Source organism: Rhamphochromis sp. 'chilingali', assembly GCF_963969265.1.
Source record: "Rhamphochromis sp. 'chilingali' genome assembly, chromosome: 20".
Classification (NCBI taxonomy): Eukaryota; Metazoa; Chordata; class Actinopteri; order Cichliformes; family Cichlidae; genus Rhamphochromis; species Rhamphochromis sp. 'chilingali'.
Window position 1 is genome coordinate 672,535 of NC_137947.1, and position 19,139 is coordinate 691,673.

General features: G+C 44.3%; 1 protein-coding gene across 6 annotated transcripts in view; it reads right to left on the bottom strand.

The window, feature by feature from the left end:
- The window catches only part of LOC308388467 (rap1 GTPase-GDP dissociation stimulator 1-B), a 28,272-nt gene extending 23,332 nt beyond the window's left edge, over nt 1-4,940 (bottom strand). For 4 of the 6 annotated variants that reach the window (XR_013970106.1, XM_080869212.1, XM_080869213.1 and 1 more), the window contains exon 1: nt 4,717-4,940. Coding sequence is in view for 4 of the 6 variants with exons in the window: in XM_080869212.1 (XP_080725338.1) it covers nt 4,717-4,729 (13 nt within the window). In the remaining 2 variants the exon portion in view is untranslated. The remainder of the gene's footprint in view (nt 1-4,716) is intronic. The other 2 variants (XR_013970105.1, XM_080869211.1) reach the window with 1 other exon arrangement.
- Between the last annotated feature and the right edge of the window lie 14,199 nt (nt 4,941-19,139).

Sequence of the window (19,139 nt, forward strand, 5' to 3'; positions counted from 1 at the left end):
AACACAAAATCGTAGACAGATACTGGTTAGTGGCTACCTGTATGCCTAACTTGGCATTCAGGTTTAAGTGATCCTATAATTCAATTCAGTTTAATTAAATTTTATTTATACAGCGCCAAATCCCAATAACAGTCACCGCAATGTGCTTTATATTGTAAGGTAAACCCTACTATAATATAAAAAAAAAACCCAACCCAACAATCATATGACCCCCTATGAGCAGCACTTTGGCGACAGTGGGAAGGAAAAACTCCCTTTTAACAGGAAGAAACCTCCAGCAGAACCAGGCTCAGGGAGGGGCGGGGCCATCTGCTGCGACCCGTTTATAACAGGACATTTGTTCGTATCTGTTGACAGGCTAAGCTTACAATTTGTTACATTTGGTTTTATAACCCACAACACAGCAAGGTGTTCATACACACACATAATAAATAGTGATCGTGTTACCTGACATGAAAAATAAAAAAACATACCAACGAATGGCTTCTGGAACCTTAAGAATGAAGTTTGACTGAAAACTTGTTTTGTTGGAGAAATGTTAGACTGAAATGAAAATGGTCCACTTACAGAGAGCTGAATTTAAAGACAACAAAAACCAAAGTGAAAGCATGGAATTTAATTTCATTTATATAGCGCCACAACAACAGTTACCTCAACACGCTTTATATGACAACAATACAAAGAATGCAACAATCAGAAAGCCCAGCTGTTGCACGGCAGTGAGGAAAGACATGTTTTAAAACCCCTCCTTTAACAGGAAGAAACCTCCGACAGAGCGGGGATCAGGGAGGGGCTGCCATCTGCTGCACCTGGTTGGGGATGAAGGACTGATCCTTCACAACCCAGAATGATATACAGTAGATTATACAGCTCCACAGTGAGCAGAGGGTCCGCTACAGGACGTCAGGCTCTTAGGCCACACTTATGAAGTCTGTTTCTGATTGTTTGGTCAGAGACATTCACATCCAATTAGGGCCGCTCGATTATGGCAAAAATGATAATCACGATTATTTTCACTGAAATTGAGATCACGATTATTTGACGATATTTATTTAACCCTTTAAGACCTACTATAGAACCAAGTCCACCAGAGCTTATATTATTTTTTTACATGCTGTAGTGCCATTTGTGGGAGCATTTCAAGTTGCTATACATCAATACAACTGTTATAGCCCATATTTTAATAATATGTATGCATTAAGTCCATAGTAATTACATAAATTGCAAAAAAGTGCAATAAACTACAAAAAAAATTGAAAATCGCTTTTGTTTTGTTTACATATATTTCTACTTGGAGAAATTTAAGAGGTTTATCCCTCAAAACTTTAAATACAATAAAGTTGCAAAAAATAGTTTACAACAACAGGAAATTTATTTTGAGTGTCTTCATAGTTTTATTTTGGAGATACAGCAATTTTTATATACTGCAGGAAAAACGAAAAACAATCCTATGCTGCAAATTTGCAAAGAAAACAGCAGGTGCATCATTTCACTGTGGGAAGTGTTACGAACAGCTGATGGATCGGCAAAGCGTGTTTCTGGAATATTATGTTTTTGTTCCTGCAAGCGCTTTTTATGCAATTTTTGCAAAGCTATATGTGGAACGAAACCGTGACCGAGGACAAGCTGATGGCATCAGATGTAAGTACAACTCCTCCGGTTTCGATTAATTGAGCAGCCCTACATCCAATGGCCTGCTGGAGGTCATTTTGTAGGACTCTGGCAGTGCTCATCCTGCTCCTTGTTGCACTGCTGACGGCTTAAAATATAAATATATAATAAAATTCAAAAATAGTGAGAAAACAGTCTGGAAAGATAAGGACTATAAACATTCAAGCTACCCTAATTAATAAAGCTTCATTATAAGCAGAAAAGACACGATGAAAAGCAGAATAATCAACAAAGCAGCAACTGAGAAAAAAGTGACAAACTGGCATTAGAGCTTTAGCCTGCGAGATTGCCGACGTCATTATCCGACAATTAAAAATGTTTTTCCTATTTTCTTCTACAAGTCTTGGCAGCGCTCTTACGGGTATTGTAGCTGATATGATGCTCCACCACATGCAGAACGTATATGAAGAAGCTGCTGGAGACCAGAGCTACTACCACTAAAAACCACACTAGAGTCCTGCCAACAACACAACTTCTTCAAGAAATCATCAGCTGAAAGTCTAACGAGGTCAGAAAGAAAAGCGTCTGGACTTCTTTCAGCTGCATGAAGACGGGACTGGGACTCTCCACCAATTGACTCTTAGAACTGAAGAAGCTTCTTGGATGAGAGGTGAAACGTCTTCAAGCAACTTAAAGAAGTCCAGAAACTTTCCAAGCTCCTTAGACTACGATGACCTGGATGACTGAGAACCTTCGCAGACATCAGCTGAAAGGTTAACAAGAACTGGGGACAAATGTTTAATTACATCAAATATCAGGAGTGAAAATCCTCCTTATTTTTAGAGTGTTTTATAGAGCTTTGTGGACTGGTGCCAGCTGAACTACCTCCAGATCAACGCCAGTAAAACCAAGGAGCTGGTGGTAGACTTCCGCAGGCACAAGCATTCTCCACTGCAACCACTGAACATCCAGGGTATGGACATTGAGGCTGTGGACAGCTACAGGTACCTTGGTGTTCATCTGAACAACAGACTGGACTGGACTCATAACTCAGACGCCCTCTACAGGAAAGGGCAGAGCAGGTTGTACCTGCTGCGGAGACTCAGGTCGTTTGGGGTGGAGGGCCCACTCCTGAAGACCTTCTATGACTCTGTTGTGGCTTCTGCTATCTTTTATGGCGTGGTCTGCTGGGGCGGCAGCATCTCTGCTGGGGACAGGAAGAGACTGAACAGGGTGATCCGAAGGGCCAGCTCTGTTCTAGGATGCCCTCTGGACCCAGTGGAGGTGGTGAGTGACAGGAGAACGGCGGCTAAGCTGTCATTCCTGATGGACAACATCTCCCACCCCATGCAGCAGACTGTGACAGCACTGAGCAGCTCCTTCAGTGGGAGACTGCGGCACCCACGGTGTGGGACGGAGAGATTTCGCAGGTCTTTCCTCCCCACTGCTGTCAGACTCCATAATAAAGACTTTAACTGATCAAGCACACACATCCATACATATGCAATAATACTAAGTGCAATAATCCTTTCTGTCATCGTTGTATTTTTACTCAGTTGTATATAGTATTTGTATTTGTATTCTATTTTTATCTTATTGTATATTTATTTTATTTTATTCTACTGTATATAGTATTTTATTTTATTCTATTCTGTACAGCTGTGTACTGTATTTATTCTTATTGTATTCTAATTTTTGCCTCATAACTTTTGCACTGTCCACTTCCTGCTGTGACAAAACAAATTTCCCACGTGTGGGACTAATAAAGGTTATCTTATCTTATCTTATCTACTATTTGCCAAATTCAGCTGAACTCCCACAACAAAATTATATTTCTCCTAATCCTGATCTTGTACAATATATAATACGACTTACATGATGCTTTTTTTCCTCTTTTACCCACCAATAAACAAAGTCTTGGTTAAACTTAAACCTATTCACTTAAACCTTTAAATAAGTATAAAGGAAACAACAGATTTTTCAGGAGCCGTCCAACACTGATGTTTCTGATGTGGTTGGATAAAGTCTGAACAGTTTACACGTGCCAGCAAAGGGCTGTGCACGCTTGCACATTTCTTCAACCAGAGGCACGGAGCATAACTCAATAACAAAGCTAAAGAGCTTCTTAAACACATACAGTCCATTTCAGTCAGACGCACACACAGAGTGCAGATGGTAATCACCTCGGCTAATCCCTATAAAGTCGATTGAAAATAGCCCGGGTGGAGGGGGCTAGGAAACGGATACACACACTTGTATGTCACGATCTAGCCCTCGTGTCCTTCTGCATGTGTAAAGACACTTATAGACTCTTCTGTGCTGAGCACTTGTTACTACAAGCCTCATTCAGTCAGTCGCACACACATTCATACAACCACTTTCTTCTATAGCGTTCATCCACACACACTCAGACGAATGAAGCGCAGGCACCTCGGCATCTTGCCCAAGGATATTTTGACATGCAGACTGCAGTAGCCAGGGAATCGATCCATCAACCTTTGGATTGGTGGACAACCAGCTGAGCAGTCAGGGCGGCACTGTGTGCATGCGTCTGTGTTAAAGCACAGGCCAACAATTTCCTAGTCAGTCTCACAATGTAATGCCAAGAAGTCCCCAGGGTGCCTATATACAAACGTGACTGCATGCATGGACACAATAACAGCAACAACTGGGAAATCCAATCCCATCAGTCCGTCCGCCACTAAATCCTGTCACTGTGATGCTCGTTGTGTTTATTCCACTGTTAGACTCCGCGGTACATTTTGGATAGTACTGGTATTATGATGGTATCTATGAGCAATGAGGACGCAAAGAAATGGTTCATGCCTCAGAGCAGCAGTCAGCAACGCCACAGACCGGAGAAGCCGCTGCACAGACGAGGCTGGTTGTTTGATTGTGTGGCTCAGCTGGTAAGTTTATGTCCATCCACTCCTGAACTGCACAGTGCTGCAATCTTACTGGCCGGTGGCACAAACAACTCACTGTTGCTGGTCTGCAGAGTGGCGCAACAGCACAGTGCACCACGCCGGCTGCAAATCGTTTTACCTTTTATACAGAGCAAGAAAGGATAGAAGCATCACACACACCGAGGATGTAGCTACTCACCAGTGTCTGTCATGGCTGCTGGCTAACTGCCTTCGCCTGCTTGCTAGCACTGAGTGCGCGTCTGTGTGCAGAGAGGCCGCCCTCCCTGATTCAGTCAGGTGTGTCCCGCCTCTCACTCTGCCTGCTTCCCTGTCCTTGCTCTTCCTCCACTAATCCTATTACCCAACTCTCCTTTTCGTTTGCCTCGCTTCACGCTGCCCTTCTCTGCTCCCACTGCGCGTGCGTTGTCTGCTCCCATCGTGTGTTCATTCTTTCTGCCTGACAAATTCAAAGTACAGGTGGTGAAAGAAAAGCTACAAACGAACAAAGACAATTATGTACAATATAACAAGCAAATCACGGTGATATTTACATATTTGATGTTTTTAAAAATATATTTCACTGTTATATATTATTGTATGTATATTTTTATCATATAAAACAAGGGACTAGTTTAGAGACTGATGGTGTAAACATGATATCACATAGAAAAGACTGACAATATCTGCGGAGTTTTTACAAATGAAATACAAATATTTCTCTTTAAATGTTTTGGGAAAACAGGCTATAACTTAAGTGCGTGTCTGTGTGCATTGCCCTTTCTGATTTTTTCTCTTTTTGCATATTTCAGATGGTCAACTTTTAATATTTGACATAAAGAACTCTTGTAAACACAAAATGCAGCGTGTGATAAAAAGGTTATCCAAACCTTCCTGACCTCGTGTGTAAAACAAAAACAAAAGCTGATTGCCCTCGAATAAATGTGTTTGTCACTCTTCATGGCAAAAAAGAAATTTGTAATAACTGGCAATGAGACTTTTTCATCACTGTACAGGAATTTTTGGCCCACTGTTCTTTACAGACGTGTTTTAGTTCACCCACTCTGGAAGGTTTGCCTGGTTAAATCATGCTTCAGTCTGATTTGTGTCCAGACTTTGACTACGCCATCCCAAATCCTCTTTTTGAGCCATTCAGAGGTGGACTTGCTGCTGTGTTTCAGATCGATCACGCTGAATAGCCCAGTGTGTTAAAGATTCATTGTCATATGCACACTAAAGAAACATGTTTCCCCCCAAATTCTTCCTTTGCTGTCTGTAACAAATACCCAAGAGGAGAAAAAACACTTATACAATAGATAAATACAATAAATGATTTAAAAACAATAGAAATAATCATAAAGGATTATACTAAATACAACAAAAAGGGGGGGGGGGGGGGGGCAAAAAATACACATGCATATACATATATATATGTATCACCTGGATCACCAGTTGAGAAAAAAAAGAGAAAACAAGCATAAAAACCATCGCGATAATCTATGTGTATATATATATCTATGTGGTAAATGGCCTGTATTTGTATAGCGCTTTACACATCCAGTCATCCACACACTGGTGATGGCAGCTACATTAGCCACCCTGGGGCGCACTGACAGAGGCGAGGCTGCCGGACACTGGCACCACCGGGTCCTCTGACCACCACCAGTAGGCAACGGGTGAAGCGTCTTGCCCAAGGACACAACGACCGAGACTGTCGGAGCCAAGGCTCGAACCGGCAACCTCCGATTACAAGGCGAACACCCAACTCTTGAGCCACGATCGCCCGATAGCATTGTGCAGCACGTAAGAGCGACAGCGCATAGTGTGCTTTGAGGTAGCAGCCAAGAAAGGTGTAGTTTGTGTCTGTGAGCACCCGTGTGTACACCTGTGAGCATGAGCACGCTTGTATTCAAAAGGTTCCTTCATGTAACAATCTGCTAGAGGGTGTGGGGGGTGTTGTGGAAGTTTTCCATTAAATAAAGCCTGCAGACGAGCGGTAGCTAACATTCTTTAATCAAACACACAAAGGACAGACAACCAAGCTTGATGAAGTCCCTGCATGACCGCGGGGCAGACGGTCAGCAGAGTCTGAGCCCAGCATGGCTCTCAGTTAAATACCTTCTCCAGGAACAAAAGGCAGGACACAGCTGTTTCACACCTTAAGGTTCACACTCCCTTGCTGCCTCCCAGAGTCCTCGAAGACACAAAAGACTCTTCCTGTGGAGTCGTCTGCTTCCCCCAACTTCCTTACTGGACCCCCCACCATTTGTCTTACTGTATGAGTGTGAGACATGTTAAAATCCAGTGGCACCAAGGCATCATACAATAAAATAATGTGATTAATACATAAGTAAAAGAAATTCCTATACAGAGGCCATAGCCCCGTCCCCCAGGGCATGAAGCAGGTATGGAGGAGATCCAGGCTCCAGACATCCAGAGGCCCCCAGAGCATGAAAGTCCAAGGAAGACCAACGGAGGGGCAACCACGCCACTCTCCTGGAAAGAGCTGAGGAGAGGCCCGGGCGAGGGGTCACCCAGCACCCACGGAGCAGAAGCCAGAGGGGGTTGCAGTGACGTGCCCCTGAGCTCCACCGGCAGCCAGCTGTGCCAGAGGGGACTGAGCCGCAGGCCCAGAGGCCGAGGGCACCCCACCCCCCAAAGGGGCCCGACCGAGCCACAGGCGCCAGGCCCCGACAAGCAGCCACCGGGAGCCGGTGCATACCTGAGTACCCAGGCGCGGACACCAAGAACCACCAAAGCACCGATGTCTGAGGACGTCAGCCACCGGCAGGGAGAGTGGGGAGACCAGACCATATAGACACAGACATGCCTCCCCTGCACCCTGGTGACACACCTGCACCCCAAGGCCCTGCATGTGTGGGTGATTGTGGTGGAGCGGGAAGAGGGAGACAGGTGGGGGTTAGGCAAGTGGCCCCTCCCTGGGGCCAGCTCCCCCTACTGACCCCAGTAGGCACCCCCGCTCTCTGGAACCCACCAAGACCAGGGGGCCCAGGCTCATCTGGACCGGGGTCCACAGAAGCACCGCCCAGCCCCACAGAATCTGGAGCAGCCCACCCGACCCCACCACAGAGAAAACTGTACCCACCCCATCATCCACTCATCTCCCAGACTACCCAAGACAATAGACACCCAGGTTAAGTTCATTATCCTCTTCTCCTATATCTCTCCCCCACTCTCACTCTCTGGGGGAGAGTTTACATTTCGAATGCTTCAGCTTCAGGAACTGTACTGGAATCTGTGCTGCTGCAGGAACTAAAACAGGGAAGACTTAGGCTACGTTCACACTGCAGGCGAAAGCGCATCAAATCAGATTTTTTGACCCTATGCGACCCATCTATCTGATCATGGTGTGACAGTGTGAACGGCACAAATCCGATATTTTCAAATCCGACCTGGGTCACTTTCATATGTGGTGCTGAATCCGATACATATCCGATGTTTCAGAAAGCGACTGCTGTTTGATGGTCATGTCGCATTAAATCCGTCTTTTACGTCACCGACACAAGACAGACGCCAACTATCAGTGCCGGAGAAGACATCGTGAACGCTTCCTGGCCATCCGGTGTAGATGTCAGTGAAACTGTTGGGAAGACAACGTGAACATTTTATTTGTTCTGTATAATCTGCAGAGTCTGACAGAAATCTGCAACTATCCTTTGAAGCACCGCTCCTCTCTAAAACAGCAATAAGGATCATTATTAGGTTATTTACATTATTAAGTCACATTAAATCCGTCTTTTACGTCACTGACACAAGACAGACGCCAATTATCAGCGCCGGAGAAGACAAACGAGAAAGCATGGTGGCGGAAACTGGAGACGGAGCGAGTCAAGGGCCACTCACTGGTTCCGACTCCATGTCCATATATACCTCTGCACCGAGGTAGCAGCCACTGCTCCAAACAAGGCCACTGTTAAAGCACGGGCTCTCTGTTTTCTCAGTGTCCTTCTTTCTCTAATGAATTTGTCAAAATTCTGTCGGTTACGACTGTGCACAAATTGATAGATTCCTGCAACAACACCTACCAGCTCTGTAGCCGCCATTTTTACTTCCGTAAACAGAGCACGTTGTGTGTGACGTCTTCTTTTGCGCATGTGGGCCGCTTTGAGGACCGTGAACCGTTCACACTAGAGCGCGTTTGCTGTCACATTTTATTTGTAGTGTGAGCAACATGACAAAAAAAATCGGATTTGATCAAAAATTGGAATTGAGCATAAAGACCTGCAGTGTGAACGTAGCCTAAGAGGCATGGCTGTGAGGATTGCCTGTTCCTGTCTATAAAGCTTAGTTTGGTTCAAAGCTGGTACAAAGGATTGTGCGTATAAGGTAATGTCCTCTGCTACCTGTTGAGTGGGCATCTGTAATCCTGACTAATGGTCAGCAGCACTTATTAGTTTTATCAGTTTCATAAAATATACTATACTAATGATTTACAACTCTGATTAATTGAATGAGTTACTATTGTCAAATACCACTGCTGCTAATAACAATAAAAATAAATAATGATGATAATAATCATGTATCAGAAGTAAAGGACCTGTCAAGACTGCGGGCAGCAGATCATGTAGAGTGCAGAGTGAGGGCAGGAAATGAACTTAACGAAAAGTGAACCATTTAATGATTCTAAAACAGTACAAAGATAAGAAAACCAATCAAAAATGAGAAACTAAAGAGAAAACCTGAACTGAAAAAACTGTAGAGGCTGGGAAACTCTGGGAACACGGATCCTGAGCGACACAGGGATAGAGGAACAGACGCTCTCACAGAGGAAACATTATATACATGTGACTAGAGTCACTAACGAAGTGGAGACATATGGGAACGCAACAAGAATATTTATTTATTATTTATGCATTTATTACTCTTCTAATGAATTCTACCCGTGTCCACCAGGGCTGGGGAGTGACCTGCAGTTTCACGCTCCTTCCACCGGATGGAGCCAGAGAGTACTTTAGCTCAGTCCTACCACTTTTTTTCCTTTTAGCTGTAATACCCTCTTTTGCACACACGGTGTCACACTCTAACAAATAAAGACCCGTGTGTACCACTTCTTCCTTTTTTCTCAGTTCTGTGGTACAGTGAGTTGAATCATTCGCCACAACTAATACAAAGCCATATCTCCATGCACGCTGGTGATTAGTGATGTGCCATACCACTGATCTCCTTTCTGATCCGATACCGAGTAAAATTCAGGGTGGTATCGATGACACTGATCCGATACCGATACTTTGTGCAAAAACTTAATGTGTTATTGTATTTCAGATTATAGCTTCGTAATGATTGCAGGACATCAGACTGCTTGTTCTTATTGTTTAATTATGAAGAATTATCATATAGAAATAAAGAACCTGAAGCTGTGTGTCGATGCTATTTGAACACACATATGTTGTCATTTAACATGTAGATACTTACCTGGACGCTTCAACAAAAACCTTCAACATTCACACTTTCCCTCGTTCACAGCAGTGCTGTGCCACACTACACATTTTGGTATCGATCCAGTACCAAGTAAATACAGGGCCAGTACTGTCGATGTGACTCAGGCAGCTAAATGGGGGAGAGTAGTGTGCCACGATTAATGAGACGAATTCTCAACTAGCAAATTGTGAAACATTTTAAACAGAAACTGGGTTTTTGGAGACCTGGAATGTTTTTGTGTCTTTCAGCACACAAAAAGCTTTGGACATTTTTCATAGTGCATGTTGGAGGTTTATTTTTCCCAAAGACATAATTAACACAGTTCAGCGGGCTACACACTGAAGGATAAAAGCAATGTATCGATCCGATACCAATACTAGTGTTGGTATCGATACTATCGATATTGATCCGCACATCTCTGGAGAAATCGGTTCAAGCTGACGCGCTCAGAAGGCACCTCCATTAAAAGCAGTGGGCCCATGGGCACTTTAGGACTTTCCATTTGGTTCTCACACTCAGGGCAGGGCGTGCACCATCGGAAAATCCGCCTGGAAAGTTATTTCCCGGTAGATTGTTAGCACCAACAACTGGGTATTTTCCTCTTGCGTGCGAGTATCACCATCAATTTTCATCACTTGGTCAAAGGCTGAGTGTAATATGTCATCACGAGACTGCTCTAGAGGAAAAGTGAAAGTGAAGGAGTGAATTACTGCAGCTGTTTCAGCGTCACATGCAGCTGAGTGCAGCAAAGTTGCTACACACTCCTATAGGTCGGGAATGCATCAAAACACACTGCCCCAACAGGTGATTAAACCCTGGCCAATGCTTTGCCAGAATTAAGGGACGCATTAGGCAGGCGCTAACTGCAGCTGTAACTCTACACGTTTGAGTTTCACAAACACGGTCAGTTCTGTACTCAGGTAAGGATCTCTCCTAGTGGTGAGACAGTTAATTAAACTCAGGTGAGCAGGAACAAAGGATGGGAAGCAAAAAAGAAAGGATCACCTCTGCAAGACAAGGGCGTGGTTCGCTGCACACTCTCACACAGACAGAGAGGGAGAGAGCAAGAGGAGAAGAGACAGAAGGGCAGAGGAGCTTTGCAACACAGTCCTCTTTGGTAACATCTGGTGGCCACAAATATGAAGAGCAGTTTGAATGTGAGTGTATCACTGAAAGCCCTGGCAGCCAAAGCCTACTGCAACATGACTAAGAGAGGATACACATTTCTTTTTATACATTTTTTTTTAGAAATTGCCCACTCTGCTGTGGACACCTTCAGTCTATATATATATATCTATATATATATATATATATATATACCCTCAGAAGGTCTGCTAGATGATGTTAATGCAGCACTACGGACGATACCTACAACCACGATTACCGACACTAACAAGCTGATCTACAATACGGCAGCAGTGATCAGTGAGATGCTTGGCTACAAGTTGAACAGCGACAAGGGGCAGTACCCTCCATGGAGAAGGAGGCTAGAGGGCAAGATCAAAGTAGCACGGAGGGAGGTTAGCCAACTAACGGAGTTGCAGAAAGGTGCGACAAAGAAGGTGCATAAGAAATACAGCAAGCTGTCCATACCTGAGGCCTTGGAAACTGCCAAGCAAAGACTCACAGCCTTGGCCAGCCGCTTGAGGAGGTACACCAGAGAGATAGAAGGCAGGAGAATAAACCAGCTGTTCTCCACAGAACCAGCAAAGGTGTACTCTCAGTGGCAAGGGAACAATAAGAGAACAGCACCACCAAGGCTGGAGACGGAGCAATACTGGAAGAGCATATGGGAGAAGGATGCAACCCATAACGGCAATGCTCAGTGGCTAGGGGATCTGAGGGCAGACCACAGCGACCTCCCTGAACAGGGTCCAGTAACCATCACAGTGGCAGATATCCAAGAAAGGGTCTCCAGTATGAAGAGTTGGACAGCACCAGGGCCCGACATGGTTCACGCCTACTGGCTGAAGAAGCTGACTGCACTCCACGAGCGTCTGGCAGCACAAATGAACCAGCTGCTAGTTAACGAGAGACACCCGGAATGGCTAACTGAAGGCCGGACGGTCCTGATCCCCAAGGACCCCAAGAAGGGACCGGTCCCCTCCAACTACCGACCAATAACCTGCCTCAGTACTACATGGAAGCTCCTATCAGGCATCATATCGGCTAAGATGAACAGGCACATGGGTCAATACATGAGCGGGACACAGAAAGGAATTGGCAAGAATACCAGAGGCGCAAAACACCAGCTACTGGTAGACAGAACAATCAGCCGAGACTGCAAGACCAGACTGACCAACCTGTGCACTGCCTGGATTGATTACAAGAAGGCCTATGACTCAATGCCCCACAGCTGGATACTGGAATGCCTAGAATTGTACAAGATCAATGGGACCCTAAGAGCCTTCATCAGGAACTCAATGGGGATGTGGCGTACAACACTAGAGGCCAACTCCAAGCCCATAGCACAAGTCACCATCAAGTGCGGGATCTACCAAGGAGATGCTCTGTCCCCACTGCTGTTCTGCATAGGCCTGAACCCCCTCAGTGAGATCATTAACAAGACTGGCTACGGATACCGACTACGGAACGGAGCAGTTGTCAGCCACCTCCTGTACATGGATGACATCAAGCTGTATGCCAAGAGTGAACGAGACATCGATTCACTGATCCACACTACCAGACTATACAGCAATGACATTGGAATGTCGTTCGGACTGGAGAAGTGTAGTCGGATGGTAACAAAGAGAGGGAAGGTAGTCAGAACTGAGGGGATTGAACTACCAGAAGGCAACATTGCAGACATAGAGGACAGTTACAAGTACCTGGGGATCCCGCAGGCGAATGGGAACCATGAAGAGGCCGCTAGAAAAGCTGCAACCACCAAGTACCTGCAGAGGGTCAGGCAAGTCCTGAGGAGTCAGCTGAATGGTAAGAACAAGATCCGGGCCATCAACACGTACGCCCTGCCCGTGATCAGGTACCCTGCTGGGGTAATAGGCTGGCCAAAGGAGGAGATAGAAGCCACTGACATAAAGACAAGAAAGCTCCTTACCATGCATGGAGGGTTTCACCCCAAGTCCAGCACCCTGAGGCTGTACGCTAAGCGGAAAGAAGGGGGCCGGGGACTGGTGAGTGTCAGCACCACAGTCCAGGATGAGACAAGGAACATCCAAGAATACATTGGGAAGATGGCCCCAACTGACCGAGTGCTCAGTGAATACCTCAGGCAGCAGAAACCCAAGAAAGAGGAGGGAGACGAGGAACCATCATGGAAGGACAGGCCCCTGCACGGTATGTACCACCGGCAGATAGAGGAGGTGGCTGATATCCAGAAATCCTACCAGTGGCTGGACAAAGCTGGACTGAAAGACAGCACAGAGGCACTAATCATGGCAGCACAAGAACAAGCTCTGAGTACAAGATCCATAGAGGCTGGGGTCTATCACACCAGGCAAGACCGATGTAGCGGTCCCGAATGACAGCAATATCAGGAAGAAGGAACACGAGAAGCTGGAGAAATACCAAGGGCTCAGAGAAGAGCTCGAGAGGATGTGGAGGGTGAAGGTAACGGTGGTCCCCGTGGTAATCGGAGCACTAGGTGCGGTGACTCCCAAGCTAGGCGAGTGGCTCCAGCAGATCCCGGGAACAACATCGGAGATCTCTGTCCAGAAGAGCGCAGTCCTGGGAACAGCTAAGATACTGCGCAGGACCCTCAAGCTCCCAGGCCTCTGGTAGAGGACCCGAGCTTGAAGGATAAACCGCCCGCAGGGGCGTGCTGGGTGTTTTATATTTTATATAAAAAACACCCAGCACGCCCCTGAGAGAGAGAGAGAGAGATAGAGATAGAGATAGACAGACAGACAGACAGACAGATAGACAGATAGATAGATAGATAGATAGATAGATAGATAGATAGATAGATAGATAGATAGATAGATAGATAGATAGATAGATAGATAGATAGATAGATAGATAGATAGATAGATAGATAGATAGATAGATACCAAAACAGATAAAAGATTACGTTTACTTATGAACAGGTGGAAGGTCATCACTGCTTCCATGTCCCATTATGTCGCGTACTGGTTCGCTATCTCTTTCACCAAATCACCACCTAAACACACATCAGATCGTGACAATGATTCACAAGTCAGCTGATCACCTGACAGCTGAACCAAGCCTTGACACAATGCTTCTGAAGCTCAGCCTCAGCTTCAAACAGGTCATGACTATAACCTAGGTACTCCCAAGGTTTAGTATATTGTTGTGAAGTTGGAAAATGATCCTGGAAAAATTGTGAATAATATAAAGTTCGAATAATTGTCACATTGTGGTGTGATCTTGACCCGATTTTCACCAAAGTTAAATCAGCTCCAGCTGGTATTGGTATCTTGAAAAAAAAAAGTGGTCTGCTAACAGACAGACAGACAACCAAACTGAAGTGAATACATGCTCCAGCCCTTTGGGGGGAAATTACACTGACAGAATGTGTTGAAACATGTTCTGAAGTGTGTGAGCCGACGGGGAGTTAACAGGAAAGAGTTTCACCAGGGGTTTAAAGAGTGGATTTACCAGTTTTTTAACTAATGAGTAAAGTGTGTGTGTTTTCAAAATGAAATTGTAGTTTTTGTGAAAGTTTTAAAAGATTATCTAAAATACAGAAAGCAGTTTGAACGCACACTTTCCTTTAACGAGTCAGGGTTCATCTCTGATAGTGATGAACAAAGAATTATTTAGCTGTCTCTTTGTTGTTCTGAGATATTCCTCCTGCCCTCTCGTTCACACGTTCCGCTCGCAGCTATTTTCAGACAGAGAGCTTCAAAAGGCTGAAGAGTGGAGTCTGAGTACAGCCAGTCCTGCAGCTAAGGTGACATTTCAGATTATGTCTCATGATTTCCTCATATATTTTTACAGTATGACTGTATGGGTGTGTTATTTACTCTGAAAGCTGTTGTTACAAAGCTGGCACATGATACCACGCACCGTACCAGTGTTATTTGTGCTGATGCCGCCTCCCTCAGACAACAGCAGATGTTAAGACTTGTCCTGCATTCTCTCTGAACACCATGTAGACATAGACCAAGTAGAAGAGAAGCCGAGCACATACTGAGGATCGAGGAAGGCGAGGCAGAATGAGACCAAATGACTGTAGTGATGGACATCTACTTCGCCACCTTAAAAATGTTCTTCAGATTAAATTAATGTATCTTAGTGATGTGCACTCCACTTATAATCTGACATTCCTTTAGTTTTTTTTCAACGCGAGGGGTCTTGAGTACTCCATTAGGCAAAATCTGTGTTTCTATTCTGTAAAGGGCAAGTAGATGACAGCATGTTAATTTCAGCAACGCATATCGGTTGAACATTAAGATTTGACATCAGAACATTTTCACTTACAACACAAATATTTAATTCAATTTCAGGGCAAGTGGAATAAGACCGTACAGCCACCCAAGATTTAGTCTGATTGACCCAAAACCAACAATAATAATAACAAGAAAAACAGGAAAGTGATATGCTGATTAAACCTGCATTAATTGTTCTGTGTAGACAAGAAAATAGAGAAGCACAGAAAGCCTCTAGTGTGGATGCAGATCACCTGATTGAGTGGCGTGATGTTCTGGGCTGAACTCCACAGACTTACGGAGCGTGCTCGGAACATCAATAAAATACCGTAGACTGTCCAGGTCTTGTTTGCAGTCCTCCAGAGTGCTGAAGTCGAATAAAGTATGGCTAAAATCCTTATTTTTCTTATCTTCACAGGTGTCAAACTGGCAGAGAAAATTAGTGACCCATAGGGCAAAGGAATAAAACAGTCTTATCAAACTTTCTTTGAACTTTGTTGAACAGTTTTAACTGAAATTAAGCTGCAAGTCTCTACCAGCTTTGCACATCCACAGATTGTAATTTTCACCCATTCTTCTTTCCAAACTAGGTCCACTTTACTCTTTTTTTGGATGATAGATTGAACAGTGCTCTTTGAGATGTTTAAAACTTGGGGTTTGTTTTTGTTTTTATAACTTCTCCACACTTTCATCCCTGACCCCCTTAGATGTGTTCCTCAGTCTTGGTGGTGGTGCTGTTTGTTTACTAATGTTCTCTCACAAACATCTGAGGCCTTCACAGATCAGCTGGATTCATACTGGGTATCAAAGGAAGCTTAATAAATAATCACATCACATCTGTCAAACTTTTATTTGTAAAACATTTTAAACTCCCTGTAGTATTTTCCTTCCACTTCACAATTCCACAGTACTTTGTGTTGGTTTATCATGATATCCTAAACAAATACAGGTGTGTGGTAGTAATATGACTAAATGTGAGTTTTCTCCTTGGAAAGCTCCCATGGACGCCTGGGTTTTGTGACCTCCTGGATGAATCATCAGTGCAATCTTGGAGTAATTTGGTTTGGGAAGGTTCTCTTCTGTTCCAGGTTTTCTCCATTTGTGGACAGAGCTGGACTGAGTAACTGTTGGGAATCACTTTTATCTTTAAGGCTAATATCTCATAATTAGCACCACATATTTGTATTTATACTTCTTCTCTAAGGACTTTGGGGGGAAGGGTATGTCTCACTATTGAAAGCACCAGAAGGTAAACGTGATTGCAAATTGCTTGGTTGGCCTTACAAACACTGACAGCTGACCATTCCTTGATTTTCATTAGATTACCCAGTTAAATCTCTTAACGCAGCTGACTCATTCCTGGCCTTTGCGGTGAGCTCGCGCTCCAACAGAGTATAGTGTGGAAGAAATGGGGAAATGGTGGAGCTGTAAAATTGAGAATAAATGCAGCAAAGTGTGTCAGATGAACCGACGTGTTAGAAGTCAGGGCTGCAGCAGCAGCTGCACCATCAACTGTAGCAGCAACAACAAGGCTCACAGGAGGCTGCTGTTACTAGCACCAGCTGTGCAGAAGCACCCATGGTCCCAACAAAAGTGTGAGGAGGATACAGAGGAAGGTGAAATTAATGTTGTGAAAAATAAATGGAGGGAAACAATTATGAGTGGAAAGATTCGGGTAAAATGAATGTCTACTTTGACCAAGAACCATTCCTAATAGCTATAGCATGGCTTAGAAAGATATCCTATCCCAACAACTGACAATCAAACAAAATTAAATCTTTTAGCCTGCTTCAGTTTGTCAGACAGGTTCTGCTTAAGGGATTTCTTGATTCAGCAGGTGTGGCAGTACTCACACCTGAAACTGATCTGAGCTTTCCAAAATATATTGTTATTTAAAGAAATTCAGAATTTAACAAGGTTAGGCACTTTGTCACATGGGCGGGTAGATGGATAGCGTTTTTCCTTCAATAAATGAAACCATCATCAAAAAGAGTCTGCATTTTGTATTTACTAGGGTTCAGAGATGGGCAGTAATAATAATAATAATAATAATAATAGATTTTATTTATGAGCGCCTTTCAAGTCACCCAAGGACACTTTACAATAGGATAAAACACTTAGTAAAACAATGGCAGAATAAGAACAATAAAACAAAAGCACAAGATAAAATGAACAAACAGTGGATTCACAGTGAATATGCAGATTTGAACAGATGAGCTTTGAGTTGGGATTTAAACTGGGAGAGAACCAGTGTTTCTTATTTCTGGGAGCAGAGCAGCTGAAAGCTCTGCTTCCCACGGTGGTGAGGCGGAAGGAAGGTACAGCAAGCTGGATAGAAGAAGAAGAACGAAGTGAACGGGCAGAACAGGTGGTGGTTAACAGGTCAGAAAGGTAAGGAGGAGCGAGGTTATGAATGGCCTTGAAGGTGAGCAGAAGAAGTCTGAAAATTATCTGGAATTTCACTGTGAGCCAGTGAAGTTCCTGAAGAACAGGTGATGTGCTGGTAGGAGGGGTTCTGGTGATAATGCGAGCAGCAGAGTTCTGAACCAGTTGAAGCTGATGGAGGGATTTTTGGGGGAGACCATGCAGAAGAGAATTGCAGTAGTCAATACGGGAGGTAACAAGACTGTGGACAAGAATGGACGTAGACTGGGTGGAAAGAGAAGGAAGCAATCTGTTAATGTTACGTAGATGGAAGTAGGCAGAACGGGTGAGATTACTGATGGGAGATTTATAGGAAAGCGAACTGTCTAGGATGACACCAAGGCTCTTAACCTGAGGAGAAGGGAAAACTGTGGAGTGATGGTGAGTGAGAAAAGGTTAGCCTTCAAAAGGCTGGATTTGGTGCCAATAAGGAGGATCTCAGTTTTATCCTCATTGAGCTTTAGAAAATTAAAAAACCAGGATTTTAACTCGGATAGACATTCTGTAAGGGAAGAAGGTGGGAGGGAGGAATCAGGTTTGCAAGAGAGATATAACTGGGTGTCATCAGCAAAACAGTGAAACTGAAGATCAAATTTGCGGAAGATGGTACCTAGAGGGAGGATGTATATTATAAAGAGAAGAGGGCCTAAAACTGAGCCTTGGGGTACACCAGAGGTGACGGGGAATAGACGAGAGCGGAATGATCTTAGTTGAATAAACTGGGAGCGGTCGAGGAGATATGATTGAAACCAGGCGAGGGGTGTGTCAGAGATGCAGAGAGAGGAAAGTCTGCTTAGAAGGACAGAGTGAGAAATGGTGTCAAAGGCTGAGCTCAGATCTAAAAGGAAGAGAATGGCGTTACTGTAATCCGATTACTTTTTTCAAGTAACGAGTAAAGTAAGGGATTACTGCAAAAACGGTAATTAGATTACCGTTACTTTCCCGTAGGAACGCTGCGTTACTGCGTTACTAAAACCATGATTTATTTTGCGAGAATGTCTCATGACAGTGACGTAAGCGAGTGCGACGTTCGTGACAACAGCTGTGTGCAGATCAACAATGGATCACATATCGAGTGTGGAGAGAGTATGAGCGTGCAGCGTTTAAAGCGTGGAAGTACTGACCTTACTTTGAGTTTGATTCCATAAAAAGTGACAAAAACATTAGTGTCCGCTGTGCGTGGGAAGAAAACTTCTTTTTACAGCGAAAAAACCCCTAAACTTCCAACAAGCACCGAGTAGCTACAACGTGATGGGAAACTCACAGAGAAACTCGCGGATTCTTCCACTGACCGCTGCACACCTGCACCAGGGTAAACCTCCGCCTACCCCACTCCTGCTTTACAGGTGAAAATAGAGCAACAGGACCGCTGAGTCTTTGACTTTATTTATTTTCTGCTGTGTTTTACTTG